Raw genomic sequence first — 13,680 nt, forward strand, 5'->3', positions numbered from 1 at the left:
ATACACTGGACTTTATTACTGACTGATTAGTCCAGTATTTAGCGGAACAGCAACATGCTTTAAAATAGCACAAATACCCTTTGACACGAGAAATAATTTTCATCACCAATATTACAAAGTATTCTGGTACCACCTTTATAGTTATCTGAATGAAGGAAGTTTCTACTTATGTAGATATATTCTCTAGGGCGTCTCTGTAGAAATTAAATAAAGAATAGCCTAATACCCCTAACCTTCATATTTTTATTTCTGAAGATATTTCTACAAATAACTGCAAAAGCAGTTACTTTGACTTGTTCAAGTAGCTTGAAAGCAAACCAAACATTATATTGGTGGACCTGAATAGATAACTGCTTTTATCTCTTATCATAAAGGCAGGCAGACCAGAAGAAGGTGATAAACTGCAGTGCATGCCATTTACTAGTAGGTAAAGATCAGTTGTGAAAACCAGCATACTGAAGAGTATGCAAGTTAGATAACCATCATCTACTTTATTTCTGTCCATTAATATTTCCCAATTGATCAAAGCCCTATTAAAAATGGAGACATCAAAGAACTTTATCACAAATGAATCAATTCTCACAAATCATAAAAACTGCAGTTAATCCAGATACTACCACCTTCTAAGTAAATTTAATTAAGATCCAAAAAGTTCAAAGACTTTGTCTACGATTATACAAATATATCTTTCACATTTTAACAGTAACAACAAAAAATTTAAGTTGAAGGAGTTGTATCATTTGTAGAACCAGAATAAAACTTTCAATCACTGGTCTCATTTTGTTGTTTTTCCAATGCACCATGCTTATGTAATCTGACATCGAATCAATGTTACAAATCTAAATTCATCCTGGCCAGCGTCTACACATATACAACCAAAGGTGCTGTAAGTTGAAAAATCATGTACAGTAATGGGAAAGACAAAGAAATAAGAGCACTGTTTCTATCATATTATATATAGCTCAGTCCTATAAAAGCAGAGCAAAAGGGCTAGCAAGAAACATACAGGAAAGGTTTGAGTCTTGTTTCCCTAAACACATGTCAGTTTAAAGGAAAATTTTTGACTTTCACATTTTTCTATCAAACAGTTAACATCTTTACGTAAGTATGCAGGAGACTGTAATCTATGGCTCTGTAAACATATCTTTGAGCTTATTCATTAATATTTATTTAAAAATACTAGGTGGAAATTTTAAGGCAATGCTAATATACTTTATTGGACCAGGAGGATGAAATCTTTAACGTTTATCGATTTAGTTCTGTATCAAAAGATCTTTGAAAAAGCACAATGAAGAACAGAGTATGTAGCAAATTCCAATTTGCGTTAAAATAAGGGAGCCATACTTCTTTCTATATACACAGAAAACTACAAGGACACAAAGACATTTCTAATTTTAATGAGAAAATAAGACAAGCTAGAGTGAAAAAGAAACCTATTTTCACTACCTACTCTTTGGTACTGTTTGAATAGTTTTATTGTTTTCTTTTTTACATGTTCATGAACTACTTTTTCAAGTGGGAAAAAAAAAATCTTTGATACCAGCACTACCAGAGGACATATACTTTGTTCTTTAGTTCCACACTCAAAGTTTCACAGAAATGATTAATATAATTTTAAGTATCCTGTTTCATTCTAAATAAAATCTAAAGTTTACTTCCCAATTCTATCTTTATATTAAATACAACAAAGACACTTTGTTCTTTAACATTTAGATAGAAGTATACTAATCCTATGTGTATTTTCATGGATAATGAAGTTTGAGTGTTCAATGGTATTAATGCTCAAGTTCTAAAAAGCCTATAAAACATCTTCTATTTTATTCTTCTATAAATAACTGGTAAAATTTCAAGTTCATAAGATATTTTCTACCATACACATTATAGAGATTTCAATGAATCCGACAGAAATAGAAATCATATAAAATACATAAACACAAAGTAGAATGACACTGCTTCTAAAAAGAAAAAAAAAAAAAAACATTAGGAAAGGTAATTCAGTTTTAATTTATTTTCATCACTTTTTCTTCATGATCCAGATATTTTAAAATGCAAAGAAAATTAACTTTCCATGATATGTCAGGGACTGGCACTAAAAAAATTTTCAGGCTGCAAATGAGTTATACAAATGAAAATATCAAATGGAGATCCAGTTATCAAAATGAAAGCAGTCAACATATTAAAAGTTCACAATTATTTGTTTAGAGCACATAAAAAAGTCAGCTTGCTAACCAACTGTTGTGATTTTAAAGAACTATTGCAGAGGTTTGAAGAAAATAGATTAGTTAACTTATAAAGAGATTGAAGAGCTTGAAACAAGTATTAAAAAGAAATTTGTGCCTTTATTAGAATGGTGTTAGGCTTTAAATATACCAATTTTGGTAATCAAATTATTTATTTTTAATAAGAAATGACACTACAGAACTGCAGTATTGGTCCAACAGTCTTGTCTTTACTTTTCCTTTAAAGCAAGAAACAGGATTCGAGTAATCAGAAGCACTAGCGGGCATCAGTTAATCCAGGATACTAGCTTCTTAGTTCCAAAAGCACTTGCAAAGAAAACCATTGGGGGTACAGGGGGGTGGAAGCCATTTGTAATAACTGGAATCCCATGAGTGTGTGTGTACGCCAAGCCTCATGAGGCTGTTTTTTTTTTTTTTTTAATTTATCCTTTACTTGGTCACTTGTTTTTCCTCAAATACTAGTTTTTCTTTGACTTTTTCCTCAAAGTATAAAAAGTATGAAATATAAACAAGCTCTTGCATTGCACACTTGGAAGTGTACAACTCAAGCATTATAGAGCTATCTACATACCGATAAATCCCATCAAATCTTGGATAATTCAATAATATACAAAATATTAGGGCACAGAAAGAACTAAAACCCACTTCTTTTTGTTACACATAAGTTTCAAATATTCAGTCTAAAGAAAAACACTTAAATCATTTTGGCTCTCCTCTACATTCACATGTTGATATACTTATTAAAATATTCCTGTATAATTATGTTTGGTCTTCTTATTTCAAGTCAGGTTTAAAACCTCAAAACCAGCCATCCAGACAAAACAGGTAATCAGAAAGATTATTTCTTCCCCACCTCCCTAACCCCAATAATTATGAAATCAATTTTACGACATGACTCCAAACACTGGATTGTGACGACAAATGCTAGGTCCAATTTCTTCATAATCCTTTTTGGTGTGGCACACTTGGTAGAACTCAGGCTGAAAATAAAAACATGTATTTTTATAAAGGTCAAAAACATGCCACCTCTTGATATGCTTTAAAAAATAGATTTGCTAAATCTAAAATGTATATTATTAGCCCACCTCAGTATTTGAACAAAGCTTAAAAATTCTAGCAACCACGACTTAAATCAGCTGTAAATCTTTATCAGAAATTAAAAATAGCATTTAACACATGTCCTAACACACATCACCCTACTTCAGCATGATTCTGAGGATTGAAAACTGATTCTCAGCACCTCAGACTATTCTGCTGAGGTTTTCCCAACCACACTGTATAATAAATCAATACTTCAAAAAAGTAGCAGTAATCTAAAATATAGATAAGGGGCACCTGAGTGGTGGAGTCACTTAAGTGTCCAATTCTTTAGGCTCAGGTCAATGATTTCAGGGTCATGGGATCAAGCCCATGTCAGACACTCTGCTGAGTGCTGAGAAGTCTGCTTCAGAGTCTCTCTCCTTTTACCTCTGCTCCCTCACTCCCTCCCCATGTGCACTCTCTAATAAATAAAATTCTTAAAATAAAATATAAACTCCTCTTAGTCATATACAAAAACTTCTAAATTAACTTGCCTTCCTCACTCAAGGTATAGACATAGGCTTGCTCTCTCTGTTAACTTCTCTCTCAAGAAGCAAATTTACAAACTCATTAGGTTATTTGGCACAAATGGAAGATGAAAACTAAGGAAGAAAATAGCTTTTACCTCCTATTTTTCAATGGTTTTAAAAATATAAGTTTGTACAATTTTCAACAATTCAGATAAAAGCTCCTTCATCTTATTTCCAGGATAAAGCACTGATATTTAATAGGTTTAATACTCTTTTTAAAGGGTTTTAAGATGTTCTGGTTTGGGGAGAGGGCTCTTAGAACAATTCACTTTACTAAACTTTGAACATCAAACTCCCTATGCAATGATCTTAATGTTTTTAAATATTTGCACAGAAAAAACTATGACTTTCTGATATCTGTATCATCACAAGATTGAAAGAATTTTCCCTACAGATAAATTTTAAAACTCTAAATGCTCACTCTAAACTGTCCAGCAATCAAAAAATAAATAAAATTGAAATAACTTCTACTTTTTAAAATACTATGCACATATATACGTATCCAATTTTAAAACTTTCTCATGGTAAATACAGATACAATTTAAAGAAATTTCCCTTGTTCTTCTAAATGGTAGAAGTACTGGTGAATTATTTTATCTGGGAAGAAAAAAATCAAATTTTAAATGTAAGCTTTATCTCACCGTGGAAGCCAGCATCGATCCTCCAAACCAAACTGCATATCGCTGCATGTGATGTGTAATGACTTGTACATCAATAGGTTTTGGCTAAAAATAACATAGTAAGAGCATTTCAACAGTAAATTCAAATAACAATTTCTGTATCATTTAACTTAAATGTATATACTTGAAAATGGAATGTTTCACATATTCAAAAAAAAAAGTAAATTAGAACTTTAAAAGAGGCAGGATGCACATAAAGAAAACAAGAGAAACAAATTAAGCTAATTTTATTTAAAAAAAAAAAAAAAAAGGAACCACCACACTGAGGTGGGAAAAAGGACTAACCCAAGTAACTTGTAAACACAGTACTTACTAGACTATACCCCCGGTCTTAAGATAAAAGCTAAGTAGGGGCATGTAGGTGGTGCAGTGGGTTAAGCCTCTGACTCTTGATTTCTGCTCAGGTCATGGTATCTAGCCACACCTCAGCCTCCGTGCTCATTGTAGAGTCCATTTAGGACTCTCTCTCGCTCTCCCCCTGCCCCACCCCAACTTCTCTATCTGCCTCTAAAATAAATAACTATTTTTTAATTTTTTTTAAAAGATAAAAATTAAGTAAATATTGAACTCCAGTTAGTATATTTCTCACAGTGGTATGGATTAACAATTCAGAAAGTACTATATACATATTCCAGTTCAAGAAAAACAGAAATATACTGTAGATAATGGAAGTCAAATTTCTGTCACAGAATAGCATTACAAATATGGAAAAGTGGAAGGCTACAATGAACTGGTATTCTGGAACCAGTAGTATCACTATTAAGAGTCTTTAATTTATGTATATACAAAACTAGATATAGAGGAGTGTGTCTATGCATGCATACAAAAACATCCTAGTTCTGACTCTCAAGAAGGCCTGAGGCGGTAAGCCTCAGTAATAATGAACATACCTAGTGCCCAAAATTTTGTTCCTTAATAGCATTTTCCACTAAAAGGAACAAGGGTGCCTCAGGGGGAAAAAAAATAGCTGATTCTAATATTGGAGAATGGAAAGTACAAGATGAATCTGAATTATTTTGCCATGTCAAAGAGTAGCAAAGAGCCTAAAGATTCCTAGGGCCACATCAAAAGGACAAAAAGTCACTTTTAATGGCTCTCAGGAGACAAATCTGAGAAATTCTAAGCATCAAAATTGAATATATTAATAGTATTAATGATTATGTTGACACAATATCACAAAGATATTAATGAATCTAAAGAATTAATGAGCCTAAAGAATAATATGAGAAATCAGGTTTTTACAGAGGTATTACTGAATGAATAAGAAAGGAAAACTCTTCCTTAAAGTAAAATAACACTAAAGAAATAGAAGGAATAAACAGCATTTGCAAAATACCAGTTGGCAACTATCACATAATGGTAACTATTTTAGGAAAAAAAAAGTGCCTGTTAAAAACAGTGGTTGAACCATTTGCTTCAACGTGGATGGAACTGGAGGGTATTATGCTGAGTGAAATAAGTCAATCGGAGAAGGACAAACATTATATGGTCTCATTCATTTGGGGAATATAAATAATAGTGAAAGGGAATAGAAGGGAAGGGAGAAGAAGTGGGTGGGAAATATCAGAAAGGGAGACAGAACATAAAGACTCCTAACTCTGGGATCAAACTGGGGGTGGTGGAAGGGGAGGAGGGCGGGGGGTGGGGGTGAGTGGGTGGCAGGCACTTAGGGGGGCACTTGACGGGATGAGCACTGGGTGTTGTTCTGTATGGGCAAATTGAACACCAATAAAAAATAAATTTATTATTAAAAGAACAGTGGTTGAAAGTTTGATAAGAAACAAGATAGATGCATAGTTTGAAAGTTATCTTCCCATAGAATTCTTATTACACATAAAGATCTTTTTCTCTTATCATTAATGTCAGTATGGTGCTGACATCACTGAGCAAAAAAAAAATTTTATTTCTTATTTTGAAATGTACAAGAATCCTAAAAATGTTAAATTTTTACTTTACTAAAATACTACATTCAAAAACAGTGTGTTTCATTTCATGTATCTATAAATGAGTCCACTACAAACTAAGCAACTACTTAAACATACTTTTTTACTGCACTCCAAGGGATAAGTTTAAGATAATCAAAATTTAGAAGCTGAAAACAGTCAGCTGTCATGCAATTTCTAAACAAGCAGCAAACTCTAGAGGATGTATTTTACTTTTAAGTAATTTTGAATGACTAACAGTCTCAGATGAAACCCTCATTCTTGATAATTTTCCAAGTTGAATAAAATGTGTTTTTATTTAGCAACGTATCCTCTAAATCAATGTTTTGCTTCAACATTCTGCATTGAATAAGGATGAAACATAACATTTACTTAAAATCTGTCTCATAAATATAGACAGCAGACATTTAAGAATTTAAAATTAATTTTTATTTTGACAGCATATCTGAATTCCAGGACATGTAAAAGAAAAGTTATTTCTGCTAAACCACCAATCTGATTTCACACTATGAGGCTGTTGTGGGGGAGGCTAGAGTGAGTCTATGCAAGCAGGCTTGACCCCACAAGATCAGCTTCTCTCTCAACTCGATTTTGTTGTACTACTATAGGAGTATTTAAAATTGTGTGGATGTCTAATACTATTCCTGAAGAAATATTAGGAATAATACAGATATATAATATATAATAATAATAATAGGAATTCTTCTCTATATATTGTATCTGTGAAAGAGGTATGAAAAACTGTCATTCACACAGACTAAGAATATTTTCCAGAAATACTGGTAAGATCCTAAAGGAATCAGATGACCAAGAATATCATAGATAGGGATCCCTGGGTGGCGCAGCGGTTTGGCGCCTGCCTTTGGCCCAGGGCGCGATCCTGGAGACCCAGGATCGAATCCCACGTTGGGCTCCTGGTGCATGGAGCCTGCTTCTCCCTCTGCCTGTGTCTCTGCCTCTCTCTCTCTGTGTGTGACTATCATAAATAAATAAAAATTTAAAAAAAAAAAAAAAGAATATCATAGATATTCTTAAATGATTACATATATGTAAGTCCTTTAAAACTATATGTGTTTGTGAATACATGCACAGTTAAAAAACATGAACCGGATGTACATTAAATTTATGACAGCAACTACCCTCAGGAGGAAAAAGAAAGGATGGAAACCAAACAGAGAAAGGAAATGGTCTGAGGAAGATAAGGTACTATTTTTGTAATATTTCATTTCTTAAAATAAGATCTTAATAATCAATTACTTTCCTTTAGAAAGCCTGATAGAAGTCCTCTTACTTTCCTAAATAAAAGAGCAAAAGTTGGCACACATTTCCCACCCCCATTACAATAATCAAAGCACCCTCAACCTTCCACCAATAACAGAAAACCAACCTTCAATCTGCCACCACTCAATTCCTCACTTAATTTCAGTCTGGCATCTACGGTTCTTTTCAAATCTCGTTGTAAGCGACGTCCAAAGTCCCTGAACATGGTTGAACCTCCAGAGAGGACAATATTCTACATTGGTGGAGAAAAATAAGTAAGTATGACTTTTATTTTTAAAGAAAGAGAAAATTTTCAAAGACATAAGAAACAGTACTAAAATCCTATCATAACCTTTTGAAGAGAGCATTTTTAAATTTAATACTCAACAATGGACAGAAAAAAGAAGTTTTTTAGAGATGACCTTCAACAATGTTGATGTAAATACTGACCTTGTAGAGAGGACGTCTGACATCAATAGGACAATTCTGAATTACTTCATCTACAACTTCTGAGATAGGTTGAGTAAAGTCTGGATTAGCAAACTGAAAGGTAAGTAAAGGTGGATATATGATAGAGATTAGGTCACTACTAACGTAATATCACAATAAAAAACTAAAAAAGTTTTCAATTTAAAAACAAAAACAAATTCTGGTCTCTAACTCAGAATTAAAGACTAAATTCAGAGATTTCAGAAGAAATCAAATTACAGTAATGATGATATATAACATTTCATAAACATCAGATAGCAAAGGTAAAACCACACATATACTATAAGATGGTAAAAATCTGTAGGCATGCACATAAGCAAAGCTCTGAAAATCTGAGTGGATCAACACATTCGTAGTTGAGGTCAAATAAGGAAATGTTCATTCTTCTCATTTCAGCTTTTATACTCTATTCTTCTCATGATCTGTTTAGTGCCACAGTTTCCATATTTTTGACGGTGACTCTGCTATTTAAATGGTCCTTAACCATAGTAGTCCCAAAGTGCTATTTATGATTCCTAAGCTTAAGGCTGTGATATAGGGCATGGAGAAAATATAGTTTTGGATAAGCTTCATTCAGGCATGAGTTACAGTGCTGCTATTGGCCTTGGGATCAATGCTAATGAATAAACAATATATATTAAATAGTGTATTTTTAGACAGAAACACAAAACGGTTCTTTGATAAGAAACTTTTGTATGTTGACAGAAGTGCTATAATGTAAGACTCACAGAACCTAACCTTGCATTTCCCCCTATCAACAATGGTTCAACATTCACTAATTCAGCATTCACAGCAACTTCATAGAACATCTACACTGTGAATATTGAGAATAAATTGTATATTTTCATGATGATATGTCATAAATTATTTCTAAATAGCTGACACTCAAAAGCAAAATTCATTTTTTAAAAAGGAACTTCAAAAAAACTTGAATGACCCCAAGTATGTAAATCCTTTAAAAATATGTTTTTGTGAATACATGCACAGTTAAAAACACGAGCTGGGTATACACTAAATTTATGACAGCAACTACCTTCAGAAGGGAAAAAAAACGGATGGAAACCAAGAGAAAGGAAAAGGTCTGAGGAAGGTTAAGGTACTCTTTTTGTAATATTTTATTCCTCAAAATAAGATTTCAATATGATAAATATTAAATTATTAGTATGTATTTGTCTGCAATGGAAGGTACATGTGATTACACAAAACTTTTCAGAATTTTTTACAGATTGGATAGGTAGGTTTGAGATGGAAAGCAGTTTAGCAATTTATTACGGAAAAAGAATGAGTTTAATAAATTTTTAGAAACTTAATTTTTATATACAACAGACAAAGGAGAAATATACAAGGAGATATAATATTGAGGAAGGTTTACTTTCTTCCCCATCATTTATTTTTATATGCATGCCCGTGGCCCCCCAAAATCATACTGTATATTTCCTGAGAGGAACTATAAAATACAAACAGTTTTTAAATACTAGATCTCATTAAACTTGTATTCTGAAACAAAGGTCTGATTTTCAAAAGTGGCCATGTATTACTCTTTAAAATTGGAAAGGAAATGGTAGGTGGTATTTTTCCTAGCTAAAAATAAAAGGTCAAAATTTAGCTCTAATTTGTCAAAATAAACAAGTCTAATTTTATTGAAATGTATAAAATTTAAAGTAACTGTCTAGAAAATGAGTTGCCAACCATGTCTCCTGGCCTCCCATATTCACCATTAGATTGTTTAATGGGAGAGACAACATTCCTTTCTTGGTTAAACTGATTCTATAACTTGACTGATAACTATTAGGCAAGTGTTAATTTTTTCCAGTTTTTAAAATTAGTTTGAAGTTATTTAGAGTCTGGGCGTACAATGAAAAGAGATTTAAAGTTACTTAAATGATGAAACATAATGACAGAATATTTTAATTCAGATAAGGTAAAATATCCATAACAAAGATTCTACTCACTTCTATGATCATAGTAAGAGAAAAAAAATGGCAGTCAACATCTATCTTTTTGAAACATGCTGATGAGTATACATACATAAGAAACCTTCACAGGGTTACAGAATCCCTAGGAACAATGAATACCTAAGAGTGAGTATAGAAATGTGGTTCATACTGAACCTTGAGAACCCAACCTATAGACTATTTGTTCTACCCATCAGAGATATTCCATATGTTGTATTTCTGTGGAAAAATGGGAGAGTATATCTCAATTTGGCTGGCTCTGTATGCCATTTATAGACAAACTTAGTTTACAGGCAGGGATAGCTCAGTCTACAATTAACTAAAATGAGCAACAGAATTGGAATACTGAAAATTTTGTGATCTGTAGAAACTCTCTAGGTTTTAGACTATGAAATTTCTTTTTTTTTTTTTAAAGACTTTTATTTATTTATTCACGAGAGACAGCAAGAGAGAGAGGCAGAGTCAGGCTGAGGGAGAAACAGGCTCCCTAAAGGAGCCTGTTGTGGGATCTGGGATCACGCCGTGGGACAAAGGCAGATGCTCAACAACCGCTGAGCCACCCAGGTGTCCCTCGACTATGAAATTTCTAAGGAAACTTAAGTTCTCAAAACTTGCTTCTATGATCCTATAATGATACTTCAACCTGAGACCCTGTCATGAGATCTAATCCCCAAAATACAGACGGAGAACACTAACAATTTGATAGAAAGTATGTTCTATAATATCTTAATATCTTACCAACTTATTAATACAGAACTTACAAATTCTCTACATTGTCCTTATAAACCTTCAGTATTTACCTGAACAATAAACACACAGACAGAGGAGTGGGTATGCTCAAGAGAGTAACCCTCCCGTAATTCTTTCTCTAAACTTTAAAAGCAGTTTATCACTATAACAAGAGCAAGTAAAAGGCAGGAATATGGTCATTCATTCAATCTTGTGCCATGCCCTTCTCACAGCAATTTTTAATCAAGAACATACAAAAGAAAGAATTTATACAACTTTAAATATTCACATCACATTATCTGGATCTACCCACAGATATACTAGTTTAGAAACAAACGAAGTCGCATTTGAATACATCTTTACAAAAAGCTCAGGGACTATTGTGCTATATAGAATCCCAGGTGAGATAAGTAAATAATATGTAGTGAAGAAGCAAATAATGGATATTTAGTAACAAACAAATGAAAGAAATGAGTAAAAATTGTTGTAGGTTATTTAATATTTGACTATGCTTAACTTAGGGTCCCACTAAAAATATTTTGGGGCCTTTTGTTTTCATTTTCAGCAAAAGGATTAATCCTGCCTCAACTGTTCTCTGATCATGTCTTAATACTACCACAAGTGGCTATCAAGGGAGGAGGATCTTTTCTCTTCCAAAAAATGTATAGAGACTACACTACACCTAAGTAAACAAAGCAGTTCAAATAGCTTTGTCAAAAAATTTTTAATTTCCTTAAAAAAAAAAATTTCAAAGTGCCAAGCTCATTCCTAAAAATTTCTTTCAAGCATTTGTGATAAATTTAGCAATTCAAAAAATAAATATCCTTGCTCTTTCATACAATTTATCTTCAGTGTCCAAGTTTAGATACCTACGCTTTCATCAAGCCAAAACAAAAGAATGCATCTTTTCAAATGACAGAGGAACTCTGACATAGAAATATCTAGAACTACAGAAAAGAGAATCTTAAGATTCACTTGGGAAGTGACACAGTTCATATGATACAAAAAAAAAAGCTATTCTGGAAAAACATAGTGAACTGAGCACACATAACTCATCTCGTTCTCTCTACTAAAAGCACCAATGAAGAGAATTTTTTAAAAAGGCATAATCCCAAATGTATGGAGAGAACAGAACAAGAAGAAACAGCACCAAAATTTGGCAAACCAGAATCTGAAAAGCAGATGGACAAGACCATGCACTCCCTCCAAAACACTTAGTAAGTCATCACTAGGGAAAGCCAAGAATAAGGCTATTTTCTATCACCAGCAAATCGTGCCCCCCACCCCCACCTCACAAAGAACTGGCTGTACCTATTAGCACTCAAAGTGAGGCAGAAGAAGGACAGGAAAGAACACTGGTTGAAAGACTGTGAAAAAAGCTCTCAGAGTCACAGATCCCAACTAAAGAAGTCTATAGCAGATGTAAGGGAAACCCATGAAAATTAGATACATTACCAGAAATGAATTCATTAGAAGGTTCAGAAGGTAAAACTGAAGAAATCACCTAGAGAGTAGAACCAAAGGACCAAGTGCAACTAGAAGAGAAAATAGCGTATCATAATGTTGAGGGAACAAAGGGACAATCTATCAATATCTGGAAAGAAAAAAAGTAGGTCCTATATAAAATTTAGAAATCAGAACAGTTTTTACTTCAAGTGATAGAGGGAAGCAACTGAGCTAAGGCTTCAAAATGCTGACAAAAAATTATTTACAATCTAGAATTCTATACCCAAATTATCAGACAAGTATGAAGATAAAATGAATACATTTTCAGGCATGCAAGATCTTGAAATTTTCATCCTTTATTGCCCTTTTTATAAGGAACCCCAATGGGAAATGATCTCCACCAAAATAAAGAAAGAGAAGATATGGGATAGAGGAAAGAGGGTGTTAAGTGAGAGACAATAGGAATCCTCACAATGATGGTGAAGGAATATGACAACTCTGTACCAAGTGCAGAAGGAAACAGGTTCAGATTGGGATGTAATACATGCTCTGGAAAAGTAAATTGATGATAAAGCCCTTTGCATCTGAATATCCTTGAGAAGGCAGTTCAAAACTGGTGGGTAGAGTTCAGAGGTGAATTAAGGATCATTATTTTAAAACTAAACAAACAAGTTATTGTTTTCCATGGAAAACAAAATATAGGATAGGAAAATATTTCACAGTAAACTGCATGACTTAGATCTGTTTAAAATTTGTGTTCACAAAAATTAAGAACTGAAATGTTTACCTAACTGAATTTATAATGTAACTATTGGGACAAAAAGGTATGGAAGGGTACTATTTGTCATGGCAAAAAAGGAAAAGAAGAAAAAGCAATCCTCTTCTTCTATTGCTGGAAATTGATAGAAAATGCCTAAAATTGAAAAAACTTGAAATTGTAATGCAACCAAAGCAATTTGTAGCTATGGAGGCAATCACCAAAAGAATAAACTTAAAAAAGGTTGAAGTGCTTACCTCTGGGGAAAAAAGAGAGAGAGAGAGAGAGAGAGAGAGGGAGGGAGGGAGGGAGGGAGGGAGGGAGAGGGGTATGCAGGACACTTCTAGTTTTTGTTAGAATTTCAATAACGAGGACTTTTACAATGTGCATATGCATAACTGATTTTAAAAAACAACTCTGAAGAAGAGAAAAACATGGATTTCTCACAGAAAAAATCATTTACAAAGAAAAGATGCTACAGAGAGTAAAAGACGTTCCAAAGTTTTAAAAAATGAAGAAAACTTGGTGTATCAAATAATAAAGATTACTTAAGAGAAAAAAATTGTATATG

The 13,680-nt window shown here is 33.1% G+C and overlaps 1 protein-coding gene across 1 annotated transcript in view; it reads right to left on the minus strand.

Annotated features, from left to right (window-relative positions):
- Nucleotides 1-1,985: 1,985 nt before the first annotated feature.
- Nucleotides 1,986-13,680, minus strand: part of ACTR3 (actin related protein 3) — a 57,955-nt gene continuing 46,260 nt past the window's right edge. Inside the window, exons 9-12 of the mRNA XM_072788973.1 lie at nucleotides 8,184-8,276; nucleotides 7,861-7,986; nucleotides 4,492-4,575; nucleotides 1,986-3,220 (exon numbers count right to left, since the gene is read on the minus strand). Coding sequence (XP_072645074.1) covers nucleotides 3,125-3,220; nucleotides 4,492-4,575; nucleotides 7,861-7,986; nucleotides 8,184-8,276 — 399 coding nt within the window. The 3' untranslated portion in view covers nucleotides 1,986-3,124. The remainder of the gene's footprint in view (nucleotides 3,221-4,491; nucleotides 4,576-7,860; nucleotides 7,987-8,183; nucleotides 8,277-13,680) is intronic.

The sequence above is a fragment of the Canis lupus genome, chromosome 20 (genome assembly GCF_048164855.1).
Source record: "Canis lupus baileyi chromosome 20, mCanLup2.hap1, whole genome shotgun sequence".
Lineage (NCBI taxonomy): Eukaryota > Metazoa > Chordata > Mammalia > Carnivora > Canidae > Canis > Canis lupus.